The 23,407-nt window shown below is 37.7% G+C and overlaps 1 protein-coding gene across 2 annotated transcripts in view; it reads left to right on the top strand.

The window, feature by feature from the left end:
* STARD9 (StAR related lipid transfer domain containing 9) overlaps positions 1 to 23,407 on the top strand; it is a 123,038-nt gene that overhangs the window by 68,147 nt on the left and 31,484 nt on the right. The window contains exons 15-28 of one of the 2 annotated variants that reach the window (XM_075152051.1): positions 1,065 to 1,134; positions 4,282 to 4,354; positions 5,270 to 5,337; positions 6,308 to 6,405; positions 6,623 to 6,823; positions 7,249 to 7,346; positions 8,593 to 8,670; positions 9,514 to 9,588; positions 10,301 to 10,480; positions 14,351 to 14,402; positions 15,332 to 15,469; positions 16,386 to 16,468; positions 17,501 to 17,604; positions 19,855 to 19,902. In XM_075152051.1, the coding sequence (XP_075008152.1) occupies positions 1,065 to 1,134; positions 4,282 to 4,354; positions 5,270 to 5,337; positions 6,308 to 6,405; positions 6,623 to 6,823; positions 7,249 to 7,346; positions 8,593 to 8,670; positions 9,514 to 9,588; positions 10,301 to 10,480; positions 14,351 to 14,402; positions 15,332 to 15,469; positions 16,386 to 16,468; positions 17,501 to 17,604; positions 19,855 to 19,902 (1,366 nt within the window). Of the gene's footprint in view, positions 1 to 1,064; positions 1,135 to 4,281; positions 4,355 to 5,269; positions 5,338 to 6,307; positions 6,406 to 6,622; positions 6,824 to 7,248; positions 7,347 to 8,592; positions 8,715 to 9,513; positions 9,589 to 10,300; positions 10,481 to 14,350; positions 14,403 to 15,331; positions 15,470 to 16,385; positions 16,469 to 17,500; positions 17,605 to 19,854; positions 19,903 to 23,407 lie in introns of those variants that run through there. The other variant, XM_075152052.1, reaches the window with a different exon arrangement.

Here is a 23,407-nt window from a genome sequence, read left to right as displayed (position 1 = left end):
TAGCAGCAGATAAATTATTTGATCCAATTAAATCACATTTTTCAGTACTCTGCCTTCATCCACACTTTTGTGGCCTGCAATAAAACAAACCAAACCTAAATCAGTGCGGGGGAGGAAGTAGCCCTGGATTCCAGCTCTGAGATAAAACATTCCGCAAAGGAGTGTTTTACTAGGTATTGTATGACAAAGACTTGCTTCACAACTCCGGTGTTTTTTTAGAAGTCACTGCAGTACAAATGATAACTAATCATCACCATAAAAAGCAAACGAGGCATATTAAACTGGATTTATGTGAAATACAAGCCTGTAGAGGTTAATTTGGTGTGTCTGCTGGAATTTGCATTTTGCAAGGGGCTGGCAGTGCCGCTACAGCGCAGCAGCACACTGCCCTCCTCTGGGGCCCTGTTAGTCACAACCACACTCCGACACAGCAGGCTCTGCAATGCAGTATTTCTTTCATTTGTTTTCAGTGGGTTTTTTTCCCCCTTAAATCAAATTAAAGAAAAGAACTGAAAGCAGAAGATATGAAAAGGCCAGATGTGTCATATCATTATTTGGGTATCTTCTGGGGAGGAAAGCATGAAGACTCCTAAGTGTTGCAGGCTGAAGCCTTGTTAAGTAAATGGTAAATATTCACAGGGGTTGGTTCCTAATTCTGTTAGTCGCGTGAGCAGAGCCATTATCCAGAGGCATGAGCAAAAAGCTTCTTTACGGGATCTGTACCCAATTAGTAGCAGTGATATAGCTGAAAATTTCTTATGGAGTTTCAGTTATACTTTTTTTTAAATACGAGTGTTCTGCAGACAAGTTGGAAAAAGGTCTGTACTTTGAAGGTACAAGCATTTTTTATACTGATGTCACTGCAGCTGGAGGATGGACTGCAATTTTTTATTTTATTTTTTAAAAATAAAATAGTTTTTTTAAAAAATAAGATAGTTACTCTAGTTGAGAGACTACTTGTAGAACTACATCCTTATGCTCCTGATGCTGGGTAAATTGTTGGGTAAACTGACTGAAACTTCCTGAGAAAAATACGCATTTAACTCTTTTTAAATCTTTGGCAGGATTGACTCAACATTTAGTTACAGACTACAAGCAAGTTGTAGAACTTCTAGAACAAGGAATAGCTAAAAGGTATTTTATAAAACAAACCAGCTCCATCTTTATTTAACACTTCTTTCACCATGTGTTGATTTCATTGATGTTTATTTGACTGACAGTGTTGCCAATGCTTTGTTGTGACAGAATGTCAGATTTGCTGATCCTTAACATGACATACACGTAAGAAGTTACGTATCGTCATATTATCCACAATAAGAGCTACAAGCACTCATGAGGTTGTTTCTTCAAAACTGATCCCATGCTGACTTACCCACAAAATTCAACCATCTGTCTGGGATAAAAAAAACATGCCAGGAAAATGTTTTTCTGTAAACAGACTTCTGGTTTTCTCCTCTGTGTGCTCTTGATGCTTTAGACTGTGTAGCTTTCAACTCCCTTGTTAGTGTAACTTAGTGATTTAAAACTGCTCAAAAGATAGCATATTTTTATTTAATTTCTAAAAGTATTTGTTTTATAATTATTTGTTTTAATTTTTGTAAGTATTTTTTTAAGTTCTTAGTCCAAATCATGCATGTTTGCTACGAGAGAACTGTGGGAATTGGCACACGAGTGAAGCCAATGATTTCAGTTCTCATTAGTCAAGACACTTTTTTACGTTTTCGACAGGGAGCCTTGAATATCAATACAGCTGCCATTACAGTGATGGAAAAGAGTTATATTTGAAAGGATCCTCCAAATACAAATCACAGTTCCAAAATTGATATTAAGTCTTATCATAAGAGAGGTCAAGATTTTAGAATATCAGTGATGCTGGGATCTAACTAAAAACTAAGCTGCATTATCACAAAAACATAGAATATACAGCAGGATTAAGTTTTGCTGCTTCTGCCTGTAGTGATCAATAGATGCAGCTCTATGGTAAGAAGAGACTTTTTCAGAACAACAACAAAATTCCAGTCTGTCTACTAGTGTAAGCCTACAGTCGTCTCATTGCTAAGGAAATAGAAGATATAGAGAAAACAAAATCAGGGGTTCAACATTTTGTGTGTAAGTTTTTGTGGTGCTGAAGTTTCAAACTTTGTCACTTGCATGAAGCCAAGCAACTTCTTTTTCTGAGTAACTTTTCAAGAACTTATTTGGAATATTCAGGAAACTCCTATTTCCCCATAGTCTTTATTTTTATAAAATATTCTGCGTAGCATTTATTAGCACATTATAAATGCAAACAAACTAATTTAAAACATCTGCAATCTGGGAAATGATGCCAAATGAACATCAGCAAGATCTTAGGCATAAAAAAGGTGGGGAACAGGTTGTAATTGCCCCATATGGCTGGAGGCAGGAGAGGAGCAGATGGGGCATGACAGCTCCAGGTCTGAGTATACAGGAGAGAGGAGGGGAAGCTCCCCTTGCACATGGGTGGTGCCTTTCATGGGAGAGAGGGCAGCTCCCGTACAAACAACAAGCAAAGTTTACTGACGGCATTTTTTCTAGCAGTTGGTTTTATCAGGCCATCTCCAGCCCTGCTCTGGCTGCACCCATCCATTATAAAATAAACAAATATGATTTTCAACATGCAATCATTATTTTTGTTGTAACTCTCAGTGCTATTTTTTTTTCTGTTGACAGTTTGCAAGACTCAGTCTCAAATGCTTAAGAATAAAATTTTTTAAATGCAGGAAATAGAAATTTCCAAATTTCCAAAAACATAGCCCTGGTGCTGTGTAAAGCAAAACAACCAATCTAGATAATATTATTAGAACAGTTAAAAATATTGAAATGTATACCACATGCGGCAATGAAATAAAATATATGAAAAACTAACATATACGTTCTCCCATAAAAATGCTCACATGGGTTGTGAGTAGTTGAGATGTGAACTTGCCCTCCAATTACCTTGTGTATTGTTGGACGTTGAGAAGTGAGTACTAACACTTCCTCCTCCAAATCCCGGAGCACTTTCTATTTCTCTTTGGCTTTATAAACTTCAGTGCAGTTCCCTCATATTCTCGGCCCACTGTAGAGCCATTTTCAGTCTTCTGCCCTTTATCTAATCGTTTGTCTTCCTCCTCCAACATCTGGAGACTAGTTCACGTTCTCCTGCTTCCTCAGCTTATAACTCGCTTATAACCATGATGCGCTGGACTGCAGGTGCCTTTTGGCAGTGCCCGCCCACGTGGCTGTGGAGGTGTAGGAAGCAGAGAGCAATAGGGAGGAGAGTCCTGGCTTGGCCTCCCGTGGCAGGCGCTCAGCGGCGTGCGCGCATCTGCGGCTCTCTGCCCTCTAGCGCAACCGGTGTCTGCAGGACTCTGACAGCTGGGCTCGTAACAAAAACACGGTTCCACGGTCCTTGTCTGCACTGCTAAAATTGCCTGCTGTTGTTGAGGGTAAGGTTGGCAAAACTGATGCTAAAGGCTGCACATACAGCCGATATTCAAGGCAAGCTACAAGAGTAAGAAAGGAAAAGACCTGTGACTTGGCTTCTGCCTTAGGCAAACCCCTGCTTTCTTTGGGTTTGTCTAATCAAAACAACAACAAAGACAGTGAAATTTCCAAAAGTTTGTATTTGCCGCTGCTCCTCCTCCTCCTGTGCCTGGTACCTGCTAGCCAGAGTGCAGTGGGTCAGAGGGCTAGAGCCGGATGACCGGTCTGTCCACGTGGTAAAGCTGAGCAAGTGCTACACGGGTGAATTACAGTATTCATTTTGTACTCATACGGGTAGACTGGCTAATCTCATTGGACTCCTCCACCATGGAAAACTGGTCAACCCTGTGACAGAAGGGAGCCCCAGAGGTGGTGTATGAAGCTTTTTGGACCCTTTGAAGTGCCAAGAAATAAAAATGGGGACAATAAGGAGAAAATGTACTGGGCCAGTGCATTCAGTGGTGTTGGGGGTGAGCTGTACAATACTGTTGCTGGCTGTGCTTCTCTGCTGTGTTCTACCCTTATGCAACACCTTACACCTGTGCTGTAAGGCTGCTTTAAGGTATTTCTTCAGAGTGCTGCTGGTGGCCAAAAACACCTCTAACCAGCCCTCGGTTTCCACCTTTCCAGGTCCTCTGCCAAACACTCTGTGATCATATCCAAGAATACAGCCTACCATATTCTCCAAGTTTTGCATTCCTTCATCTTCATTTATCTGCTGTATTTGTTATGTTTGCTTTCCCTGAATACAGGGAAATAAGCCTTTGTAATTGAATGGTTTGTTCTTCTTTCTAGAATCACAGCAGCTACACATATTCACAATGCCAGCAGCAGATCCCATGCTATCTTCACCATCCACTACACTCAGGTTAGCTAAAAATAATCCAACTTCCTTTTCTCTTCATTCTCAGAAAGCATTGTTAAATTTGTTGTGCATTGTTTAGTTGTCACTGTTTTGTGCTGTTTGTAATAATCTTGGTGGAAGCTGTTACTTATTTCCCTTGGATCACACTGCAGATGTGTTAACTTCGTACACGTGATGCGTTGAGTGTTTACTGAAGTATTCTTGTTCCTTTATGCAAGCTTATAGTCAGAAGTGATGCCAAAGACTCACTGTAAAAAGAAATGTTTAAAGTTTTAATCAGCCCTTTGAAATGCAGTACCCCTTCTAGGATGCTGCGAAAATTACATGTGAATATGTTTGAAGTTATGTTTTGTCACGCTTGTTTAGGATCCTTAATTGCAGTATAGCGTTAGTTTAACACATACCAAAATTTTGTATCTGCCCAGCTTTTCAGATGGGCTCATCTCTTTAGCATTTGGCATCCAGTACTCTCCCAGAAACAATGCGCCCTTTCTCTGGAGGAATTATATCCTTCCCTGGCAGGGAAGTCGTTCAGTGATCCAATAGACCTTTTCTATCTCACACTTCTAACATCCTGTAATCACAGAACATTTTGGGATATTTTTCAGTAGTTTCACAAAAGACCTTTGGAATACATTAGTGGAAAATAACTCTGCAAGATCTACAAGAAAGCCTTTCACAGTCTCTAGGCTGTAAAGGTTTTTTTCAAGAGGAAATCGGCATAAGAGGGTAGTTTCTCTGTTGGGTGAGAAAGCTGTTGAGTTAATGGTTTGAACATAGTCAGTGGGTCAAGGTCACAAAGAAAGGCAGTGAGAAAGTCATATGTACAACTCAGTTTCAAACAAAAGAGCACATCTATTTTATTTTCATTAATTAATTAAGAGGAATAATCTTCCTTATTTATATTTTTCTCTTCAGGCTATATTGGAGAACAATCTCCCCTCTGAAATTGCAAGCAAGATCAACTTAGTGGACCTTGCAGGCAGGTAATAATATACTGAGGGGCAAAAAGGTAATTTTCTCTGAAGATGCTGGTAATACTGCCTTAAAAGATGAAATTTAATATTTTAAAACTTCATTAAACTAACAATAAGCCTGACTTCTGTATACAGTAACAAGGAATATTGAGCTAATATTGTCTCTGTCATCTGTTCTTCTGTATTGGGTATTGGATTTCATTGGGGAAGGGAATTCCTGGGTCCTCAGATCCAATACTGTGCTGTTGCATACATTTAAGGTAATTTCATTCAACCCTGTATTCTTATTAGGTGGCTTTTCCAGTAGCTATTGGTGGAATTACCAAATCTGAGCTTGAAAAGAGAGAGAAAAAAAGGAATGTATTCCTCATGGCTGCCTAGCATGGGCAGGAGATAATAGTCATCATATCTCACTGCTTGTGTTGTTCATGTTCCAAAAGTTCCTAAGTCTCTGATCTTAGCTATGCATTTCAGTGAGGAACATGTGGTGACGCTGGACAGAGAACAGAAAGATGGAAGTTGTGCTGAAGAGTTGTAGAACAGTTGGAGAACAGGACATTTTTCTTTCTCAAGGACATAAATCGCCATGCATGTCTGAGCAGAGAAAGTAGTACTGAGGGGATATACAGACTTTTGCACTGAGCCAGTCTACCCTTGCAGAGTTGTGAAGTGTATGTTGTTTGTTTTTTTTTTAATTCAGAACCACTATGATTAGGTTGCCCAGTTCAGGCTTGAATTTGTGTTTTGATGGGTCTTTAACAGTAGTTTACACCGATGGCCTTTGCTTATGGTTGTTTGGACTTTCTGAACCTGGGAGCAATGTAAAGTATCAAAGCATATGTTTTTTTAATTGCAAAGCTTGCAATTTCTGTTTTCTTGTATGTCAGGAAAATACATAATGTTTTCATATTGATTGTATGTTAATAATTAAGCATTTTTGTTTTGTTTGCATTGTCTTTTCCATGCTTGTGTGCTACAGTGAAAGAGCTGATCCCAGTTACTGTAAAGATCGAATTACCGAAGGTGCCAATATTAACAAGTCATTAGTTACACTTGGAATTGTCATCTCCACTTTAGGTAAGCACAGTAGTTCTTTATATTGAAGGGTAGTGATAAAAGCATAAGACTCACTCACCATGTGCAGTGTCTTAATGTTTATCTATATTTACAACAAAAAGCTGAACAGAACAGCTGTGTGGCGTCTTCATAAACTGTAACGACATCTAAGAAAATTAAATAGCCACGACAGAAAAAGATAACCCCTTTCCTGAGCTCTGTGGTGTTTCTCCTTCAGCACAAAATTCACAGATGTTCAGCAGCTGCCAGAGCATAAACACCATAGCAAGCGAAGGGGAGAGCAGCCATGCGGACAGTCCTTCTACGGGCAGCGTCAGTGGGACCAGGCGACCGGCTTACATCCCATACCGTGACTCCATCCTCACCTGGCTTCTGAAGGACAGTCTGGGGGGCAACTCCAAGACCATTATGATTGCCAGTGAGTTTGGTTTCTGTTCATCATTAACATTTTGCACTACGTTACCCCCTTAAAATACATCTCTACTGCAGTGAGAAGACAGCTATATCACTTAGAATCTGTCCTTGTAAAGATTTTCATAAATACTTCATAGGATACTAGGATTTCCTTCATACTCAAGGAAATGAAAAGGCATGCTGATTGTGCATGAAGTTAAACTTAAGAGTTTTTCCAAGGTCATAGCTTTGATTTAAAGTGATTTATTCAGTTATAAATACAATCTTGAGAAGATATTCTGTGTGAGCTTGATGAAATTTCCGTAAGGGTATTTTTGGTTTTGTTTTTTAAAGAAGCAAGACTAAAAAAATCCACCTTTTTGAAAAGTGATGGATTAAACTGATTACTTTTTAAAATAGTGTTTCTTTTGTATTGTTTTCTATCTGTAGCTATCTCTCCTGCCAGCTCCAGTTACAACGAGACAATGAGTACCTTGAGATATGCTTCAAATGCCAAAAATATTATTAACAAGCCCAGAGTGAATGAGGTGAGGCCTTGAGTTCTGCTTTTCATTCTTATTCCATTTTGTTGTGTGTATTATTTAAGGTTTATTCAGTATACCTGCTCTCTGAATAAAATTCATACCTCTTTCTCCCATGTTAATGAGAGCTAAATAGGAGCTGGATATTACAGAAATAATTTCCTTGATCCCCTGCAGCTTAAACCATTTAGAATTTCACACCTATTTTACATTTTTCATCTCTGTCTATTCAGTTTCAATCTTCCTTCTCTTTGAATTGTTATGACGAGTATATTTGCCCTATGTCTTTATCCTAAATATTGGTAGAGTTACAGATCTGTTAGGACTATTTATTACTATTTAACCTGTTACTATAACTGCATAACCCTTGCAACCCTTCCTTTTGGTGTGTTGAATGAACTCTGTTAAGGTTGCAAAGTCAAGAATTCAAAAGTTAATATGCCAGGCCTAAGGTAGCCTATGTAGTCTCAATTTGTCTTCTTTTCAGTACACAAAACAATGAAGCCTTTAAATACATGGGAACAATTTTTGCCACAGAACCCCAGCTTCATTCATTGCACAAAATAGGCCTGTTCCAAGTATGAACTCTGACTGTGTGGCAGATTCATCTGTTCGATTGCGCAGGGGTTAAGAGGGGAGTCTGATGCTGCCTTGGAGGACTGGATTCTGTCGCTGCCCCTGCTACAGCATTCTTGTTCAATGCCAGTCTCAAGAGTTTCCCTGATCTGTCTGCAAAAAGCTGGTTTCCAGAAACTGCCTGTACAGAGATGCTTACTCTGAAAGCGAGATAAATGCCTCCACACAAGCAGGCAGGAAATGCTTTCTGTATCAGCTGCAAGGGCTTTTAATACCATGGTTGGTGACATTCTGACTTAGTCTCCTCTAGCCTGATTTTCTCCTCTGCATGACAGAAATAACAGCATTTTTCTGACCTGATGGGACTATTTTGAAGGCAAATCTATAAAAGTAGTGATGTATCCAGCTATTGTCATGAGGGGAACAAATACTATGGTAGGTCTGTGTTCAGAAAAGAGATGGAACAAAGTTTATGGGAAAAGAGAACCTATCAAAGGAAGGAACGACCTGCCTCTAGGCAGTACATCCCAGGGGCCTGGTAGAGTGGAGCAAGGAGTACTGCTGTGAGTGTGCCTGTTCCCCTCTGCTCCCGGCTCTTGGAACAGCTCTGCATTGATTTATTAGCTAGGATTTTTTAAAGAATGATTTTTGCAACGTTTGTGTCTCAATGTTTCAGGATGCAAATGTAAAACTGATCAGAGAACTGCGAGAAGAAATTGATAGGTTGAAAACTATGCTGATGAGCTTTGAACTGGTATGTAGGAACACTTCCCAACTGCAGCTCTAATGGTGCTTTAGGTAGCTATAGCAGCTTACTTTCATCTTATCTCTTTATTTTTCCATGTTTATTGTAACTGGAGGGAAATCAAATTGTTCTTTGAGTGATTTCACGATGATGACAAGGCTATCTGCATTTCTGTCATTTCTCCTTTTCCTGGCATTATATTGATAATCCTGAAGTATATGCAGTTCTGTAATGATTAGGAAGGATTTTCTTGCCTGTCTTTCATGGAGTCAGATGATTTTGTCCAGAAATACCATGAAATACAAATATTTTATTTGTAGGGATATGGAAGAACCAAGACAGTACAAAATATTAATCATTGATGTAATTTCCCTGCCAAACTTGGTACAATCCTCTTTCCCAAAAAAGTGAACTAGTAGACCTCAATAGTATTTTGGAGGTTTCACCCTGCCTGCACACTCTGTCCCCCAAAAGAAGTTGTGAACATCTGTGAGCCCTCACAATACAGCTGACACTCTTTGTGTTTTTCTCCTTTGGAATAATAATAGCATTGTGGTTTTCCGTGCCATGGAGAGCACGTTTTGCTGGGAGAGACTGGAACTACCATCCAGGATTTATTTACACAGAAGTCTCTCTCTGTTAATGCTCTTTCACCAGTTCGTCGCAAAAACTTGCATGCAATAGCTAGAGAGGTATAGGCTAGATGCTAGAAAGCAGCATCAAATGTCTATGTATTTTGTCTTTCCTTCTCCTGAGTTCATGTCCTTGAAATCCTGGAGAGTGAAAGAACATGCCTGCCAGTTGTGAGTAAGGAAACTAACAGGTAGATCTTGGTGGCTGTTGTTTGTACAGAGGAATTCCAGTCCTTCTTGGAGCGATGACAGGGACGGAAATCTGACTGAGCTGGTTCTTCAGAATGAAATGAAGGTGTGTATGATCTATTTGATGCTGTAACTCTCTCCTGTTTCACTGGGCCAGGGGGGATAGCATTGCCATAGTTCTGAAACCACAATGACAATGTTTTTGTCCTAATCCTTTCCTATTTGCTCTGAATATGCAGGAAACTGCCATCATTAATGCATGTTGGGTGCCCTCTACCAATTTGTGATGAAAGTCTCGCGTCCTTAATGGGATACTGTCCATTGCATATCACTAAGTCTGCACAATCTACTCCTTGTTGAAAGCTGTCTCAATATATCCCAGTAATTCGTTATACAGAGCCTCTCTCTTCTAAGATTAAACACTTCCAATTTATTCAAAGGGAATTATTGTGCGGTCACCAAATTACTAAGAAGATTTGATCACTGGTGACCTGGAAAGGTTTTGGAGATCTTAATTTTTAAGTTTTGCTTAAAGACAGGCAAAATAACTAGTTAGCATGATCATATATCTTTCTGACATTTTGGGAATGAGTCTTCAACAGATTAAACCTGCTTCAGTAGGTGGTGGTACACTTTTTACACGATTTTTTTGTTGCCACAGAAATGTACTGCAGTTACAAATACACCGGCATTGCAACTGGTGAAAGAATTTTGCATCCAATAACTTGAAAAAAATGCTGTTCTTTCTGAAGAAATTTATGCATGAGAAAAATTAACCTGCTTAGTAAGTGAAACAGTTTCCTCTCCTATTCTTTAAGATTGAGCAATTGACCAAAGACTGGACAAGTAAGTGGACAGACAGGAAAGCCATCATGGAAGAATACAGTGTGGACATCAACAAAGAAAAAGCTGGAGTAACAATAGATTCTAGCTTACCTCATCTAATGGCCATGGATGATGATATCCTCAGCACAGGAGTGGTGCTGTATCATCTCAGGGTGAGATATTGTCACTCTTATTTTTCCCTTGAATTTGAAAACACTTGTTTTCTTTGGAAACGGAGAGTGATTAAGGTGGCATTACAACAGCAGCTATCAAAAAGTAAAGGCCACAGCCCACAAGACAGAGATAACAGGGGGAAAAAAGCAGAAAAGGATACACGAAAATGGAGGAGGAGAAGAATTCATATATGGAATAGTAAGTTGATCTCTTATGAACGCGTGTGCAAACTATTTGATAATGTATCATAAGCAAAGCAAAATACTCAAATTAGGCATTAGCAGTTTGTCCAGAAAGCATGAGGACAGGTATGCGTGTGTGTGTGTATAAACATAAAGGATGGTGCTTAAAGTATACCAGACATACTGGTCCAGATTTTACTAGGTACTTGTATACTTGAGACTGGAATACTTGTATATGTGTAGATCAAAGATAAAAGTAAGCTTTAACAAGCACAAGCTCACTTTGGCAATGACTTCTATATATTGCTCTTTTAACCCTACTAGGCCTGCCAAGAAGATTCCAGGTGTATAGCTTGAACAGTAATTACTTGTGGCTATTTTCCAGGATCAGGTAGAAATCTTGGCCTCCTAGATATTGTTTTGCTGTGTAGCTGCTCATTTAAGGCAAGGTTTTCACCAAGAAACTTTCATAACATTGCATATATATTACTCCACATTGCAGCTTATGATGTGCATGGCTAGGTCAAACAGTTTTAGGGGATTTTTTTTTTTTTTTAACAAGTCAGTGGTAAGCTGGACTTTAACTTCTTAATGTTGTTTAAATGAATGGAAATTACTGAAATATTGATGCTGTTTAACATAAGAGGAATGATGGATGGGCACCTCTACAGAGGTGCACTCATTAGCAAAAAATGTGTTAAATATGGTTGAAAATCATGTATCTGTCTACTAATGAAATATGTTAATCCAAATCTAGGTTTTGTGCTACTTCATATAGTTTAGGGACACGGGATGTTTTTCTTCCTGTTAAAAAGCTGCAACAAATATTTGAAACAGAAATCATGCTGTTCTTTATCACGTTGAAAGAGAAACCTTACTAATTTTTCTCATGCCAGCACAAAGAAATTGTACCAGGTAATAATTAGGGACCAAGTAATAATGTCCAGCGCTGATCAATATGTAACTTGAACTGCTCAATCCTACATTAAATATTTATTAAAAGTAATTGCCACTACTTAAATGTTTTTCCATTATGGCCATTTTGGAAACAGCAAATATTTTCACATACTAATTTTGACAATACCTGAAGTAACTTAAAGATATTCATTTTAATGGCGAAACCTACTTTTAAGGGTCACCTTCTGAAGCCATTAGTGTCTCTCTGTCATACTAACATCTTTGTCCCCTCTTTCTTTGCTCCTAGATGCTGCCTTTTCTTTTCTTTGTGCTTTGCATTTTACACTCTGGTGTCTATTACCTTCATCTGAACAGCAAGAAGGTAAAATATTAGCAGTTCCTTACATATTAGGGCTTCAACATGTAACAGCACTTTACTTTGTACTCCTAGAGAGAGGTCATGGCAGCAGTTTTCAGATCATGTAAAATAAACATTGTGTTACTCTTTTAGTCTCTTGATATTCCATAGTATTAATTGCACTAATCAATGCTGTGCCTATGCTTAAAGAACCTTTCTTTCTTAGGTTCTGTTCTCTTTTTCTGGCTTTCATTAACAAAAATATAGGTTTTCCCTATAATTTAACTGACCTTTTTGCATAGCTTAAAAATATGGGATTTGTTTATATTGTTTTAGAAAAACATGTACTTCACAAACTTTTTTGAAAGTTGGAGTACTCCCAAAACTGAAGGGGGAAAGCAATCTCGCTCTTTATGGTTCTATAATGCACCTTGGGAATTCTACCCTTAGCCAGGGAACACTGCCAGAAGAGGGTAACAATGTAAAAGCACTTCAACAGATACGAAGATGTACCTCGATATGTTAAAGTTGTGCCATCATTTCATCTGAATCGTCTCTCTTTCACTTTTTCAGGTAGAATGCTCAATATTAAATTAGGAAAGAGTGTAAATATTTAAATTATTAGCTCAGTAATAGCATTTGAAAAAATGAAATCGACATGGGCTTAGGTTATGGCTATTTTTGTTTTATTTTCTTCTTTAAGTTGAGTTAGTTTGCTTGTATCATATCTATACCCTTGCTCTCAGCTGCAATTTTTAGTTGTACTTAGACTCACCCAGAATCACTCCACTAACTGGGATACTACTGTGAATTTCATGAGCCAATACTGCTGTAATATACTTTTCTGAATTGAATTGTATTACCAGAGAGTTATTTCAGCACATTGGGAAAAAAGTTTCTTTTAGAATTACAGTAACTATTTATTTGTTTAGTCAAGAAGATAATTGATAAAGAGGTCTTTTAGGAGTTGATTTACTTCTCTTTGTATAACATACATGTTGCTAACTCACTTGATTATGTGAGGTGAGTCAAAAGCCATATGGATCATAAGTTTTCTACAAGTTGTGGCCAAGCCAGGTGGATATTTTGTGGTCCACTGAACGTTAAGCTGACATGTAACTTGATAATTACTCCAAAGCAGGGGCACTGGGCACAATCCAGCTTTCAGCCTCAGTAGCAAGGGAGTCTCAGCAGGGCTTGTAGCAGAGGGCTCTGTTAGTGGTTCAGATGGCTGAGCTCTGTGAGGAACTGAATGATAATCATTCCCTTTCCCTCCAATGCACAAAACCGCTGTGATTTACCCATAATTGCCCATAACTGCATCATCTTACAGTAACGCACAGCTTCCCTTTTCCCAGTCTTCAGGCTTCCAATTACTACTTCTTGCTTCACCTTTAAGTCTACATTATAATATGCTTGAGGCAGAAAGCATATTCAATTTATTCTAATTAGAATACAAAAATGAAGTAGTTTAATGACCATAATTAATTTTAATATGACTGAAAGAGTTGCCACTAAAGTCATTTTAGAGCGCATTCACTAATCAGTTTACAATAATCAAGTGTAGTGTCTCTTCAGAGCTGGGAAATGATCTTGCTTTGTTTTCCTAAGGAAGAAGATAGAACCGGTAATGGAACAGACTAGACAGGTGGTAAATTAATTGCTTTTTTTGGTAGTTTTTTCTTACAGTATTGATTAAATGACTTCGTTTTATTGGTATTTTCACTGTACCATAAGAATACTGTCTCCCTTCCATCACTGGCCCATAATATGGTTTGAGTCTGCTTGTTCTGGAGACTTTTGTTTCTAGGCAGTTCTTTTCTTTGAAGTTATTGAATCTTCAAGTTTGGGAACTTGCCCATATACCATAATCACTGAGAAGACTTTTTATAAATGTCATTTAAGTTTTGGAAAAAAGTTCTCCTTTAGCAGTTAGTTTGAAGAATTTATAATCTATGACAAAGTTCCCTTACGAAATAGGAATTCTGTTACTTTTATATCTGAAAAGCCTAGTTAAATGAATAGTCATTTTGCAGCTTCTTTCTTCCTGCATGGATAGTTATAAAAAGAATTATCTCATTTCTGCAAACAAGTCCCACTGTAAAAGTTCCAAGCATCAGAACATGTGTTCATATTCAAAATATTTGTCTCAAGCACAGTCCAAAAATCATCCACTGAGGGTTACTTCATCGACTGGAGTCGTGATAGGAGAAGCTGACATAGCTGCAGGACAAGAAGTAATTGCATCGCTGTGGGGGTCAGCAGGCTGAAGTATTACAAAGTAGTAGAGAGAGTTTGCTCTAAACAATTCAGTCATTCGGAGGTGATTTATTTCAGGTATTTGCTAAGATGCTGTACCAAAGCTTTTTTAATTATTATATATAATCCACTTTCAGTAACTGACTTTTAAATTCGTTTTTTTCTTGTTTTAGGAAGGAACAACCAAAATTGGAAGAAGTGATTCAGACCAAGATCAAGACATTGGTAAGAGAATGATATTACAAATTATTTTATGATATGGTCAGGTCAAACCAAGAGGTTTACATTTGTCATGTGCAATAGCTAGGTAATGTTTCTGTTTGTCAGCTTTCTTTATAGAAGAACATAAGTGGAAGAGAATAATTGTTTAAGCTGGCTAAAATCTGTCAGTTATTTTTTGTTTTTGTTTAAGAGGTCAAAAAGTCAATGGTCTTGACCTAATTGAGATCTCTTCAGAATTTTCTTCCCACTTGTGAAATGCTACACTAGAGTTTAAAAATATCTTCGTCCAACATCCAAATCTTGGTATGTTCTATCCTAAACTAGTGGAACAAGTGATCATGAGACACTGGAAATGCTTTTCAACTCTACTTGGGCAAAGTATTTTAGATATAAAATCCAAATTATTCAGAATATTTTTTATTTCATTTCATTTCTGCTCTTAATTTTAACAGTCAATCTCAAGAGCTACAAATTATGATAGAGAGTTGAAACTTTACACTGATATTGGAAACTTTGTGGAATCTCGGCTTTGATTAGTTCTGCTAAGTTTGGTAAAGTTTGATTATTTTCTGCCAGTAGGTTAGTAAAATATAAACATGAAATGCCATAATAGCAATAAGAAAATTCAGCACAATAGAAGAATATGCACATCAGCTCACAAATGAGAAAGTAGTGTATAGTTTTCCAGAACCAGAAACACTTTAAAAGAGCAATCTCACTATTTTCAATGAAGTAAGTTTTTTCTGTGATTGGATACTTGGCCTGCAATCAAAAACGACAATTTAATCTCCTTGTTCTGCACATGACATAATTCTCTGAGGTATGAAGTATGCAGTCATAGTGTCAAACAGTGCGTGGTATTTCATTCTGAGGAAAATAGTGCAAACCCAATCCCTTCAACAGGTGAGGTAAAACAAATCTATACATTGTAGTTTTGCAGGGACGATGGATTGAAAGGGATCATTGTATGATAGACAACAACTGTGGGATTGTGACACTGCGACCACTTCAGGGCGCACACTGCACTGTCAATGGATGTGAAGTCACTGGAGCATGTCGTCTGTCACAAGGTAAGGCTTGCTTTTTCTGTGAATGCTGCATTATAATCAACTTACCTCTGGAGTTTAGAGACAAGGATTTACAGAACTCATGCAGATCCAAGCAATACATCTCTCAGTCTCCTACTGCCGCCTAGCACCACAAGGTTTTATCCATGGCTAGAGCTTCCAGACTGGGACAAATAAATTAAGTACCCCACAGAAAGTAAAATGAAGACACAGGTGACAATATTAAGACCCCTTTGGGCAGCAGTAGTCTGTAGCCTTCTGAAAAGGGAAGACCTGTAGTCAGAGGCACTATTGTGGAAAGTAGTGGAGACCGGCTCTAAGCCAGCTGACCACTGTTTTTTGGCAATTATGTAATATGGTTGAAATGACCTTCACCTTTTTCATGGTATGTTTAGGTGGAGGGTACTAGCCACTGAGTCATAGGCTATGGTGAATGAGCTCAGATGAAATGGATCAGGCTCCCATATTTTCAGGTTGTTTAAAATAAAAAAAAAAAATCCAGTTTCTGGAAACATGCAGTGATCTGGATTCTTAAAAAGGTAGTGTAAAAACAAGTTTCCAGCAGTGCGTTGGTTATGTTTTTGATATGAAGTCATGCTGGTCTTTAATATGAACAAGGAATTTACTGTTATGTTGAGTTTGCAGAGATCTCCAAGATTAGTTTGCTTGGATGCTGTCATTACAGAATGATAACTCTGCTGTTCTATAGTGGCAAATTTTAAAAATAGTTCTCTGCTCTGTGATGGTCAGAAAGCTGTTGGTCAGAATATTGTTTTTTTAACATACTATTCTGTAGTAGTTTGTATATGCTGTAATAGGTATACTGGAGTTAAGAAGCTGCTAACATTCTAGGGACCAACTGTTTGATCTGTTTGATGAATTATGTCTCTGTAGATTTCTAATTAATTTTTGTTCACAGGGGCCCTTGTTGTCCTTGGCAAGTCTCATAAGTTTAGATTCAATCATCCAGCAGAAGCTGCTATCTTAAGACAGAGAAGATCAGTAAGTTCTAAAAGTGTATTTTTCTCTCCTTATTCTTCATTGATTTTCCTAATTATTTTGCCTCTTAAAAGCAAGCCTGATATAGATAATATTTCTTCTCGTCATTGTATTCACTTGCTTCATTTCCTCCATCTAATGGTCGTAATGACACTAAACCTTTTGTGGGAGGACGCTAGCACTTCTTTCAGACGTGCTTAGCAGAAGATGATGCAGATCCCTTGAATAATTTAGTGTTTCCTATTTCTAGTCATGACTACAGTAGGATTGAAACAGAAAGGCAGAATGCCGCAGTGAGAAGACCAGTTAAGAATCTTTCCACATTTGATAATTTCTGAATTATCTTCTTTCTCTGTCATTTCACCATCCTGAATGAGGTATACTAGAAGAAATGGAAAATTTATGGGATTAAGTGCTTGAGTATTGTTGAATCTGAAAGCACTTAATTGTTACGTACATCAGAAATAGATAAAGTATTTCTTGGTATGTTAATCTCAGGAACTAACTACTGCAGATATTATTTGGTCAGCTAGTTCAATAATGTTTCAAAAAAATTAGATAATTCTTGAAATGACTGGCATATATAACTAAAAACCCTAACTTAAAGAATGTAAATTTTCGGGTTTAAGACATAACCGTATTACCAACAGATATTGGCCAGAATCTACCTTTTAAAATGGATTTTCATATAGTAACATTTTATACTTTCCACTCAATTGTCCTTTTGTACTCGCTTCTGTAGTTGAGATAAAGGGCTTAACTTCCATTTGTTTTCATTCTTAATTTCTTGATTAATGAAACATGCAGTACATTAAAACAGAGCTACAAGAAGAGGTGTACTTAGTAAAAAACACTTAGCAATTCTGCAAATTATCAAAGACTAAGCAGAAGTGTAAGTAAGATTATAAACTCACATGGGAGGTATTAGGCAGCATTGCACACAGTAGTCAGCAACGGTGGCGTTAATGATAACTTGGAAGTTTCTGGGTTGCTGTGATATTTTTTCTTCCTGTTCTCATGTTGTGTGTTTTGTAGGTTAATGAAAGCCCACCCATTCTGAGTTGTGGAGCTTTGGACTGGCTCAACTTGGATGGAAGTTGCACCCATTCTCCTCACTATATCCTTTCTTCTCTTGACAAGTAAGTTTCAAACAAACAAGCAATTTCTCATGTGGGAAACAAACAAACAATTTCTCATGTGGGATAATGTCTGAAACCAGGACTTGGTTCAGACAAAACTAAGTTGTATATAGAGTAGGACCCATCATGTTTTCAACTGATCAAATAAAAATGCATTGACCAACTGACTAATATACAGTGTTATGGTATCCTGAAACAAACCTGAAAAATTATTTATTGATGCATGATGAATATTGATGCACAATCAAGAAAATGCCTCAGATGAAACTGTCAGCCTTAAGTCTGTTCACTTGCACATCTGCATTATAGCTGTTTTGATTTATGAGCTAATCTATAATTTTTATCGTATTGTTACTTCAGTGCACAGAATGGACTTTTCTAGATATGATTTAGCCAAGGTAATTATTACCAATTCAGTTTCCTTCCTAATTCATTGTGGAAATCAGAAGGTTTGTTTGTTCATAAATTCCCTTTAGTTCAAGTCTTCATTGAGCCCTTCATCTCAGAAAGCCATTGTGATTCTCTGTTTTTTCTAAAACTGAGCAATAAATAAGGCATAGACTGCTTCCAAAATGTTGAAGAGCTGCTCATACGCACAGTGTCTAGTGTATGCTTTTCATGGCAGAGCCTTTCTGAAAGGGAAAGGATTGGTGTGATGAAGATACTGATTAATATGTATCAGGAAAATGAATTAAGATATCTCCTGTGTTTCAGTTCATAACACTGAAAACAGAATATCACAGAATTAAATGTAATGGGGTTCTTTCTCTTTTTTAATTCCTCTCAGCCTGGCACATTCAATTGACCTGTTAAAGGCAAGAAACAGCCATCTTCTCGTTCATATCTGTTATAGTTCTTCTTCTTGCTAGAGTGTTTTTGGTGTGGTAACATACTGGGAATCTTTTATCTCTTTCTAGAGGAAGTATCTCATCTTGTTTTTATGAGCATAAAATATCTCTGTTTCGAACATCTCTTCATACTTCTAGTCAAGTGGCTTGCTTTCCACCTTGGATAGTGTGTTTCTATGTGTTCTCTTTAATGTATCTAATCTCTGCATTTGCTTTTTCATTTGCTGCAGTGATACCTTTTTATACAAATGGCATTTCATTTTGTTTCTGTACTGAGGTACATTTTACACATCACTGCTGTTATTTTCTTTGTAAAAATTACAAAGAATTTTAAAATAAGGGTTTGTCTAATGACCTTCAAAAGTAGATACCAAGTTGTTTTTTACATGGGTATAAACATCAGAGGTGGAGCTTTTGTCACAAAAATTTGTTGATGGTCCTAGAAAAACCTGCAGAAATCCGAAAGCATTGTAAACAGTTTAGCACAGAATTGCAGTTGGTTTTCCCTTTTTTAACCTGACAAAACTGAAGAACATTTCTGGTTGATTTTTTTCAGACCACGTTCAGATAGCAGATTTGTTTGTGTTGATCAATTTTTTTAATCACTTGGACAGGACTATGCATATTACATTGCTTAACACTACCCTCATACTTACCTAGAGTGTTTCAAATGGTTACTTCAGCGGAAATGAAAAGCATTATGGCACTGCATTCGCTTGATTTTTATGAACGTCCATCTCTTACAGGAATAAGCTATAAACTATGTCTAATATTAGTTGTCTTTCACCTTATATAATTCAGTGGTCTTTTTTTGCTCTTGAATAGTTTTTTGGCAAAGGTAAACTGAATTGATCCACTCAGCCTTCCTTTACAGTAATCAGTAAGCCTGTGTTTCTGTCCAGACAAGTAGTTTTGCTCATGGAGGGGATTATGATTGAGACATCTAGCCTAAGATCTATAATATGAAGATAAAACGAAATATATGTGGTCTCTCAAATGTCTTGCTTTCGTGAAGAAAAGTCAATGTCAAGTCCTAAAAGGTGCATCTGAGATACTTTGCAAACAGTAATACAGGACTAAGTGGACTACAGGGAGTGCTTATTTGCTTATCAGTAAAAAGTCCATGTAGTGCAGGGTCTTGTCTCTGTCAGAATGAGATGCTTAGAGGAAAATGTAAGAACAGGGCAAGCTATGTGTGTGTGTGTGTGTGTGTCTCTCTCCCCCTCTGCCTCTTCCCTCTCACTTGATAGTTCCTGACGCTTTCCCAGCTGCTAGCAATCTGCATCTTAGAATCTTCCTCTACTGAAAATTATAACATCATCTCTGTGTATAATAGGCTTCAGTGAAGTTTTCTTGCCTTCTTTTTGAACATCTTTATGACTTCCTATTTTTATTTTTACAGTCAAAAATGTAGAAACTGTAAAGAAAACAAATATTCTCCTGAACTAAGGTAAGAATATTAATATGTCTAAATCATGCTGAATTTTTTGGCCCCTCTTTGTCTTTCTCCTGTGCTACACTGATTTCCTCCAGAAGAGATGCAAACTAGGCTTCAAGCTTTAATTTTATTTTATCATATTGAAACAAGAATCTGTACATGCAGCTGAGTTATAGGCAAGTCTCTGCAACCATGTTCTTTCTTCATACTCGATCTTGTGTAAATGGTTTGAACCTCTGTTGCATGTGTAACCTGTATTTTAAAGCCATGACTAGAGTGGGGTTTACGCTGAAGCTGCCACCAATTTACAATATATAAGAACCCTAAAATATATTAAATTCTATGCAGTAGTAGATACTGTGAATACTCATTAATATATTGAAAATTCCGTGGACAAATTGGATTCTCTTGTGGTGAGAAGAAAACGGCTTTATGGAAGAGTCCAAAAAAGAAGTCCTAGAACATGATTCATTCATGCAAAGAAGGACAGCAGCTGCACATAAAAATCATTCAGAAATTCTTGGACTTCCATGGGTTTAACGACTCTTTAATCAGGAACTGATGGTACTTTGCTTTCTTCTGGATTTTTTATCTCAGAACATATGAGCATATATATTATGGTAACGATTACTTCAGTCTTATCTCCCATGCTGTCAATATGAGGACATTTTTCTCATCTGCTTTTCATGGGTTGAATTACCAGTTCAACCTCTAATTGTATGTTAAAATATTTTGAGAAATGAGGGAGAAAACAAATTTCTACCATTGCACCCAAATCTTAAAACTTTAGGCATGAAACTTTCCTTGAAAAGAGGTGTGATTCATTGTATTCTTACGTGGCTGCTTGCTCGTACACCCGACTCAGAAGAGCCCCCGCACTTCAAACTTCCGATGTTTGTTGTCAGCCAGCAAAGACACAGAAGGCTTGTGGCTGGCATCAATCATCATAGAATAGCATCACCACAAATAAGTAGATAATGAAGTTCTTGCTCCTGCCATTGCCTTAATACCGTACTGCATATAAATGTAAAACCTGATTTTGTTCTCTTGCTGGTTTGAAAAAAAAACAGTTGTTCCATTAGAGTCCAGTAGTATAGCAGTACATTGAATTAATTTTAGCTGTCTGGAACATGTTTAAGCTCTCTTTCCTTGAAAATACCAACATTGTTAAACCGGAAAGAAAAAAATAATCTTCTTATAAGAATGCATGAAGTTCTACTGAACTGGAAAGGAAACAGTGTCCGTAGATATGGCATCTGATGCTGGAGAACACAACACAATTATTATTCTAATGTGGTATAATTAACATATCCAACTAATATTTGTAAAAATAATACTCTGAGTTCTTACTAACAGCTATAATTTGAGAATTTCAAAGTGCTCTACAAATACAAGTTAAAGAAATCTTTTACATATCTTAAAAGATCCCTCAAATACTTCATTTCACAGAGGAATGCACTGTGTCAATTACAGCAGCTGTGCAACTTACAGCAGAATCACGTGTAGTGGGTTAGCAGGGGAACTAACTGATTCTATATATAACTGAAATCGTAAGGGGAAAACCTGTGACAGATTGTAGTTACAGCTGAACTGGAATTTAGCAAGGCAGCGGTAACCTTTACTGGAGTGTGTGGCTGTGTCTTGTGCCTGTGACTCCTTGCCAAAAAGAGGTCTGTTTTAGAAGTGTATTTAAAGGGTTGCCTTAAATAAGTCATTGCCTTACTGTTGTTTTGGGGGCTTAGGTAAAGAAAAAATGAAGTTTTGCATGGAAAGGCTGAAAAAAAACCCCAACAAAAAAAAAAAAAAGCACAGATGTGCTTTTTCTGTAAGCAAACCAGCTAATCAGAAATCCAAATGATACTTCACCAGATGGTAACTTCCATGAAGGAGGTTACTCTGTGTGTACGTTTCCAAAGGTCCCTTATTTCTAAAGGTTTCTGACTCTGCTGGCCGTTTTGACTGATTTCTGGTTCCCACCTCCTGCCCCCCAGCTTTTGCTTTGAATTGTGAGTGGCATTGCTTCAGGAAGCTGGAGGAGGTTGATAATACAAGATCTTCCTAACTCCTTCATCTTTCTTCCCTTTGCTTTAGGGAGGAGAAGGGAGAGGTTTGAGCCTCTGTGCTAGGCAGAAGCAAATGCACAATCCCATGCAGCTGCGTGGTGCCTGCTGCTGTGTGATGCTCTGAGCCCTGCGGGAAGGGCCCTGGATTGGACATGGGTGGAGGGGGAGGACGGAGCGGGGGTGGATGTATATCAGTGGATAGGCTTGTAACCCTGACTTGTGATTGCTCTCAGTGCTGGGATTTGCAAGGGTGAAAAATGCCTTGCCAACATCTTTTTTTTCTGCTTTATTATTAACTCTTCTTCCCCTGGAAAAAATCCTTTGTAAAAGAAAAATGTGACTTAAAGACTAGGCAGACAGAAGGATGGGGATGCTAACTTGACTGATGTTTTCTTTGGGAAAATTGGCAAACTTCAGCTTTTAGCAAAAGTGGTTATTTTCACTTGAGTTTCTCTATCTGAGCCTTCAGATTTTGTTGCAGAAGGCATTCAGCCTCACCACAGAGCTATTGCTGCCATAGTTACTGAAAACTGCATTATGCTGTAGCAGCCGCCAGCCTCTGCATCAGCAGTAGAAGTGTTTGGGGAAGAGGGGAGGAGAATTGCACAATAGGATCCCGGAGAGCTGACGACAAAACAGGCTGGAAAAATTGTGGATTTACAGATGGTTCATTTAGCGTGCGTCATGCAAACTTTGTGGAGAGAAAAATGAGATGGAAAACCAATCTGGCAGCATTGGTATAATACGAAAATTTTCTCAGTAATTTGTGATTATCTTTAGTTTAAGGTTGGTGTCTTTCTGTTGTTGTAATTTTACTTGCTGTTTTTAAAGGTTTACTTGGAGGAGGGGTGACTGTTGACACTTCTTGCTGCATTTGGTACACCTAGAAATGTGCATGCTTTTATGAAATTCTCTGCAGGGTTCCTTTTTTTTATATGCTGTATGCCAGAGTACGCCGGTCCTGTACCAGGATTTTATGTACGTCTTTAGAAATGAAGCTGTTTCTCTTATGTTTGTCCTGAGCTTATATTATTTCGTGCTAGAACTATACTGAATGTAGATTGCTTGTGTGGGAAGGCAGGAATACAAGCAATAGCAGAAATTGGTCTGTGCTGGATTCCTGTATCTCATAGTGTTCCTGTATTTCAAGTCTAAATTTAACAGTACATCTGATTTAAGATGTTTTAGATGAAAGAAATGAGTGATCTCATCTACCTATTACAGAATATGGCTAAATTCTTATGTTAACTGGATTTATATTTGTTTTTAGTTTAATCATTCAAACGTGTATTACACAAACTGTTCTTTAAATTGTCTGTTAGGTGATTTAGTTATGAAGCATGTGTGAATCTGTTATTTTCTTTCTGGGCGATTGTGACCTCATTTTTTAGTTTAGTTTGTTGTGTTATTTCCACAAACCAGCAAGACCGTGTTGACGTGACATGGCATGTTCG

Source organism: Calonectris borealis, chromosome 5 (genome assembly GCF_964195595.1).
Source record: "Calonectris borealis chromosome 5, bCalBor7.hap1.2, whole genome shotgun sequence".
In the NCBI taxonomy this organism is placed as follows: Eukaryota; Metazoa; Chordata; class Aves; order Procellariiformes; family Procellariidae; genus Calonectris; species Calonectris borealis.
Note: the sequence above shows the minus strand (reverse complement) of the source record. Positions and strands in the feature narration are given on the sequence as shown.